Genomic DNA, 7,392 nt, shown 5'->3' with positions numbered 1-7,392 from the left:
TGGAGCTTGCAGTGAGCCGAGATCATACCACTGCACTCTAGCCTAGCCAACACAGCAAGACTCTATCTCAAAAAAAAAAAAAAAAAAAAAAAAAGACTTAAGCTACATTAAGACAGTAAAGATAGACAAATAGATCAATAGGACAAAATGGAGTCAAGAAAGAGACTCAGGCATATATGGACAACTTACAACTTATTTTCAGCAAAGGTGCAAAGGCAATGCAGTGGAGGAAGTATGGTCTATTCAACAAAAGATACTGAAACAAATGAATATCTATATGCAAAAAAGTGGACTTCAATCCGTAACTCATATCATATACAGAATTTACTCTGAATGAGTCATAGACCTAAATATAAAATCTAAAACTATAAAATTTGTAGAGGAAAACATTTGTGACTGAGTTAGGTAGAGATTTCTTAGCTATAACAAAAAAAGAATGATTCATAAAATAAAAAGTTAATAATTTGATTTAATCAAAATTTAAAACTTTTGCTCTTTAATGGACACTGTTAAAAGATTAAAAAGAGCCACAGACTGGGACAAAATACTTGGAAATCATATCTGATAAAGGATTTATATTCAGAATCTATCAAGAATCTCACTGGTCTGAGTGTAGTTTACAACCACTTGGTCACAACCAGTTATAAGTTTCTTTGTTCCTTCATCCATTCCCACTGCTTTACTTGGCTAGCCTTAAACACAAAAACAAACAACAAAATTTCACTTTTTTTTTTTTTTTTGAGACGGAGTCTCACTCTGTCGCCCAGGCTGGAGTGCAGTGGCGCGATCTCAGCTCACTGCAAGCTCCACCTCCCAGGTTCACACCATTCTCCTGCCTTAGCCTCCCGAGTAACTGGGACTACAGGTGCCCGCCACCTCTCCCAGCTAATTTTTTGCATTTTTAGTAGAGACGGGGTTTCATCGTGTTAGCCAGGATGGTCTCGATCTCCTGACCTCGTGATCCACCCGCCTCAGCCTCCCAAAGTGCTGGGATTACAGGTGTGAGCCACCACACCTGGCCTAAAATTTCACATTTTAATAATTTAAAATCCCAATGAAAAATGCATGGAACAGAAACTTCACCAAAGACAACAAATGAATGTCAAATAAACAAACACATGAAAAAATGCTCAACATCTTAGTACTAGAGAAATGCAAATTGGCTGGACACAGTGGCTCACATCTGTAGTCCCAGGACTGTGGGAGGCCTAGGTAGGTGGATCACCTGAGTTCAGGAGTTTGAGAGCAGCCTAGCCAACATGGTGAAATCCACTCTCTACTAAAAATACAAAAATTAGCCAGGGGTGCCAGTGGGTGCCTTTAATCCCAGCTTCTCAGGAGACTGAGGCAGGAGAAACACTTCAACCCAGGAGGCAGAGATTACATTGAACTGAGATCATGCCACTGCACTCCATCCTGTGCAACAGAGCGAGACTGCGTCAAAAAAAAAAAAGAGAAATGCAAATTAAAATCACAGTGCAATACCACTACATGCCTATTAGAATGACTAAAAGTAAAAAGACTGAACACACTAAGTGTTGGCGAGGATATGGAGGAACCGAACTCTCCTCCACTGTTAGTGGAAATGTAAAATGGTGCAGCCACTTGGGGAAACAGTTTGTCAGTTTCTTAAAACGATAAACCTATGACCCATGGATTGCATTCCTGTGTATCTGTCTAAAAACAATGAACACATATGTCTATTCAAAGGTTTATACACAAATGTTCACAGTAGTTTTATTGGTAATAGCCAAAAACCAGAAACAACTCAAATTTCCATACCACTCAACAACAAGAAGGAATGAATTCTTGGTACACAATAATGTACAATACAGGTGAGTCTCAGTTATGCTGAGGGAAAGAAGCCAGGAAAAAAGAGCACATACTGTTTGATTCCATGTACATAAAATTCCAGGATGTGGCCCAGGTGCAGTGGTTCACACCTGTAATCCCAGCACTTTCAGAGGCTAAGGTGAGCAGATCACCTGAGGTCAGAAGTTTGAGAAAGCCTGACCAACATGGTGAAACCCCATCTCTACTAAAAATACAAAAATTAGTCAGGCATGGTGGCTCATGTCAGTAATTCCAGCAGCTTGGGAGGCTGAGACAGGTAGATTACTTGAGATCAGGAGTTTGAGACCAGCCTGGCTGACACAGCAAAATCCCATCTCTACTGAAAATATAAAAATTAGTGGGGTGCCTGTAATCCCAGCTGCTCAGAAGGCTGAGGCAGGAGAACTGCTTGAACCCGGGAGGCAGGGGTTGCAGCAAGCTGAGATCTTGCCACTGTATTCCAGCCTGGGTGACAGAGTAAGACTCCGTCTCAAAAAGAAATCAAAATTAGTTTGTTAGTGCAAACTAACATATGGTGACAGAAAGCAGAATGGCAGTTGTTGGGGGTGAGAGAGAAGGGTAACAAAAGGACATGAAGAAACAACAAAGCAAACAACTCAATTTGGAGAAAAAAAGAGAGAGACCACCTAGATTTCTACAGGTGCTTTTACCTGGATGGAAATAGTGCCTTTTATTTGAGATAGGATGAGGTCTGGCTACAGTATTTATGCTTTCTCTAAATATTTTCCCTCGAGGTTTTTTTTTATTATTATTCATTTTTTTAAGACAAGGTCTCTCTCTGTCACCCAGTTTGGAGTGCGGTGGCACCATCATGGCTCACTGCAGCCTCGGCCTCCTGGGCTCAAGTGATCCTCCTGCCTTGGCCTCCCAAAGTGCTGGGATTACAGGTGTGAGACACTGTGCCCCACCTATTTTTAAAGATTGCAGAGGATTAAATGATACTAATATACCATAACAAATGGGAAACACGCAGAGGTAAAACACCAGAGAAAAAGCCATTTAGACTTCCAGGGCAATAAGCTAGCATCCAACAAACAGCTGCAAATAAAGTGTCGCAAGAATGACAGCATTTTAAGAACCATGAAAAAGAACAACGAGATGTTTCCGATAAAATGTTATTCACGTTTCCATCAAGAAATTCTAACGTGTCCATAATGGATAAAGGAAAAACATAAAGGTCACATTTCATGTTCGACACTTTCACACCTGAGCTTCACATGGACATTTACAGTTTTATAGCACTAAAGCAAAGCTGCAAGGGAAAAACACAAAAGGTATGTTTGGCTCAGTAAGTAAATTCATCACACTTTGCTCTCATTTCCTTCCACCCATTTATCTTTTCAAGTTGCCAAGAACAGCACTGGGAATAATCACCTCCCACACCAAAAGCTGAGGAGATGATAATTGGTGTCTGATGACAGGAGATGACATTTTTAAATAGTCACTTTAAACTTCCTAACATAGATCCCATCCTTAACCACATATACACTGCTTGAGTATGTATCTGGAAGGTGGCCCAAGAGTAAGCATAAGTTCACAAAAACACCGTACTGGTTTAAAAAAATTACAACCCAGGCCAGGCACAGTGGCTCACACCTGTAATCCCAGCACTCTGGGAAGCTGAGGTGGGCAAACCAGTTGAGGTCAGGAGTGGGAGAGGAGCCTGGCCAACATGGTAAAACCCTGTCTCTACTAAAAATACAAAAATTAGCTGGGCCTGGTGGTGCACGCCTATAATCCCCAGCTACTCTGGAGGCTGAGGCAGGAGAATTGCTTGAACCTGGGAAATGGAGATTGCAGTCAGCTGAGCTTGCACCACTGCACTCCAGCCTGGGTGACGGAGTGAGACTTCGTCTCTTTTTTTTTTTTTTTTTTTTTTTTTTTTTTTTTTAAGTACAATTTCCATTTTATTTTTCTCCAGAGAATAGTCTGTCTCAGTCTTTAAGGACTCAGCTCCTTACATGGGCTTTGGTGGGGGACGTGGGGCAGCACCCGCAGGTCTAAATCGGGGAGGGGGTGTTCGGTCCTTGCGGGCTTCACGAGATCGATTCCTGACTACTTTGCTGTGAATTGCACAACTCACACAGTAATGTAGCTTCACATACAGCTTGGGAAGCACATAGGCATCAAAGACGCTCGCTTCAGAAATGTCCCTAACCGCTGCGGCCTCCACTATGTTTCGAATGACGAATTTCTTAATGGCCTTGTCCTTGGGCACGCATCGGGCACAGTTAGTGCAGCGAATAGGCTGCACATGGCCGCGGCCCTTTTTGGCACGACCGTTGTTCCTTCTTTTCTTTGTCATTTTGGACGTACGGACCAAAGAGAGGACGAGACTTCGTCTCTTAAACATTGCAACGCAGAAGATTGTGTCATTTATGTACCAGGGATCTTAAAATACAAGGTCTAGGAAAAGGTCACTATCAAAATCGCTTCCTGGATAATGTCAGTAAAGGTCTGAGTTTCTGAAATGCATAATATGAATACACATAAAGGGAAATAAATGATTATTTCCTATATTGAAAAATGCATACCATCTATCATTCATCATGTGAGATTCTCCTACTACTTTACAGAAAGTAGCAACATATGTGAAGGAACTAATTTTGGACATTTACATATCGTATCTTACAAGCTCATAACACTAAAAAGAACCAAAGGAATCTGGTTTGATACCGGTACACTCCAACTCATAACATGCATCTCAAGCAGCTGGGTAAACATTGGCCACGTTGTTACACAAAGGGTGAGGCTGATTATTTCCACCTCCTCTCAACTAACCCCACACAAAGCTAAAAATGAGAGAGACTCGAGCAAAAGCAAACATCACTCCTGGAGTCCAGTGGGACCGATGGCCAGCTCACTCACCAGTAAGCAGATATTTTTAGCAGATAAGGCTGGTAAAATATAACACAGCGAGGTCATCTTAGGAAAGCAATGGACCTTATATCCATGGCCAGGAACTCCACACGTGTGCATGAGGGACACATGCAACAATGCAAGACAAGCTGTAATGAAGAAAAATTGAAAACCACCTAGGTGGCCAGCAGTAGGGGAATAATAATTATTATTATTATTATTTGAGATAGAGTTTTAATCTTGTTGCCCAGGCTGGAGTGCAGTGGCATGATCCTGGCTCATCACAACCTCTGCCTCCTGGGTTCAAGCAATTCTCCTGCCTCAGACTCCCAAATACCTGGGATTACAGGCACGCACCACCACGCCTGGCTATTGTTGTATTTTTAGTAGAGACGGGGTTTCACCATGTTGGGCAGGCTGGTCTCAAACTCCTGACCTCAGGTGATCTGCCCACCTCAGCCTCTCCAAGTGCTGGGACTACAGGAGTGAGCTATAGCATCCCGCGGGGAATCATGAAAACTGTGGTGCAGTCACCTAGTGGATGAGAATGCGGCAAATAAAGAATGAGCTAGAGCCACAGGGAATATGGCTGGACCTCCAGTGCTCTGTAGAATACAAAATATGTACATTAAAAAATGTGTATGGCCACGCACGGTGGCTCACCCTTGTAATCCCAGCACTTTGGGAGGCCAAGGAGGGTGGATCACCTGAGGTCGGGAGTTCGAGACCAGCCTGGCCAACGTGGCAAAACCCCATCTCTACTAAAAATACCTAAATTAGCCAGGCGTGGTGGCAGGCGCCTGTAATCCCTGCTACTGGGAAGGCTGAGGCAGGGAGAATCACTTGAACCCGGGAGACGGAGGTTGCAGTGAGCCGAGATCGTACCACTGCACTCCAACCTGGGCAACAGAGCGAGACTGTCTCAACAACAACAACAACAAAAAAGTATACAATACGATACCATTTGTGGGGAGAAAAAATCCTACCCAAAATTATTTCCTATGGATAAATAGATATCAACACAAAAGCAAAAGAAAAGATAATGTGATGATTCCAATAAACTCCTAACAGTGGTCAACCTTGACAAAGAGGAGGAGGAAGGAGGGAACTTAGAGCTGGGAGGGTGGGGGCCCTCTGCTCCACGCAGGAAGAATGGTAAGAGAAATAGCAATTTTGTTCTTTCACTGTCTACTGCTTCTTATATAGATCAACCCGTTGTCTACTCTGCATGCTAATGTTGTAGCTCAGATAATCTGGTTGACCTTTTTACAGCTTATCTGGGGGGAAGAAAAGGAAAGGAAAAAAAGAACAAAACTTTTTATTATTCATAGCTGCCAACTTGATCTTGTTCTGGCTCTGGAACGAACCAATTTAAACAGATATTTTCCAAGGTTAGAGAGGTTCAAAGATTGATTTGATGAGGTGATACCAGGGTATCCTGTACAACTGTAATTTCTGTGCAGGAAAAAAATCTACTTTTCATCCCTGTAACATTTTGTGTGTGGTTGCCATTATTTGTTAAGGGTGTTGAAACAATCATCATCACCTCTCTTTTCAAGCCAGAAGATTTTTGGTTACACAGACCACACATCTCGCCGCATTCTGCCAGTGCTGACTCAATTCCCACATGTGGCGGGGATTTTCACTTGGACAGGGTGTTAAAAGGAGGTAAATACAGTTACCATAATCATTCCAACTCCTCCTCCACTGAAAAATCACAGGAAACACACATAATTCAATTCCAAAGAAATGAATTCAGAATTAAAGATTCACAGGCATCAGCATCAAACAATGGGGAAATGAAATATTCATGGATAGGAAGATTCCATACTGTTAAGTCATCAATTTCCCCCAAATTCATCTGTAGATTCAACACATTCCCCATCAAAATCCCAGAAGGCATTTTATAGAAACTGATGAGCCGATTCCAAGAATTATATGGAAATGCAAAGGATCTATTATAGGCAAAACAATTTTGTAAAAGAAAAACAAAGTGGAAGGATTTACAGCACTTGATTTTGTACCACTATAAATATGCAATAATCAAGACTGGTGGTAATTGCTATAAAGATGGACATATGGATCAACAGAGCAGAATAAAAAGACCAAAAATAGACCACACAGACGCAGTTCATGGAATTTTAACAAAGTTACCCAGGCAATTCAATGGGGAGAGGGTAATCATTTCAACAAATGGTGCTGAGGCTGGGCACGGTGGCTCACACCTGTAATCCAAGCACTTTGGGAGACCAAGACAGGAGGAACACTTGAGCCCAGGAATTCAAGACCAACCTGGGCAACATAGCAAGATCCCCCACCTCCCCGACCTCTACAAAAGAATTTTAAAATTAGGGCCAGGAGAGGTGGCTCAGGCCTGTAATCCCAGCACTTTGGGAGGCTGAGGTGGGTGGATCACTTAAGGTCAGGAGTTCAAGACCAGCGTGGTCAACATGGTGAAACAGCATCTCTACTAGAAATACAAAAATTAGCTGGGTGTGGTGGCACATGCCTGTAATCTCAGCTACTGAGGAGGCTGAGGCAAGAGAATCCTTGAACCTGGGAGGCAGAGTTTGCAAGTGAGCAGAGATCATACGACTGCACTCCAGCCTGTGTGACAGAGCAAGACTTCATCTCCAAAAATAAATAAAAATAAAAAATTAGCCAGGTAGGCATGGTGGC

At 42.5% G+C, this 7,392-nt stretch overlaps 1 protein-coding gene across 1 annotated transcript; it reads right to left on the bottom strand.

The window, feature by feature from the left end:
- Positions 1-3,711: 3,711 nt before the first annotated feature.
- On the bottom strand, positions 3,712-4,204 carry LOC117097633 (40S ribosomal protein S26). The gene has a single exon (XM_033235695.1). It carries the CDS (start codon positions 4,157-4,159, stop codon positions 3,812-3,814), a length of 348 nt encoding a protein of 115 aa, XP_033091586.1. The 5' UTR covers positions 4,160-4,204; the 3' UTR covers positions 3,712-3,811.
- Positions 4,205-7,392: the final 3,188 nt, after the last annotated feature.

This window comes from Trachypithecus francoisi, unplaced genomic scaffold (assembly GCF_009764315.1).
Source record: "Trachypithecus francoisi isolate TF-2019V2 unplaced genomic scaffold, Tfra_2.0 Lachesis_group15, whole genome shotgun sequence".
In the NCBI taxonomy this organism is placed as follows: Eukaryota; Metazoa; Chordata; class Mammalia; order Primates; family Cercopithecidae; genus Trachypithecus; species Trachypithecus francoisi.
The sequence above is the reverse complement of the archived record's forward strand: the minus strand, read 5'-3'. Positions and strand labels throughout refer to the sequence as shown.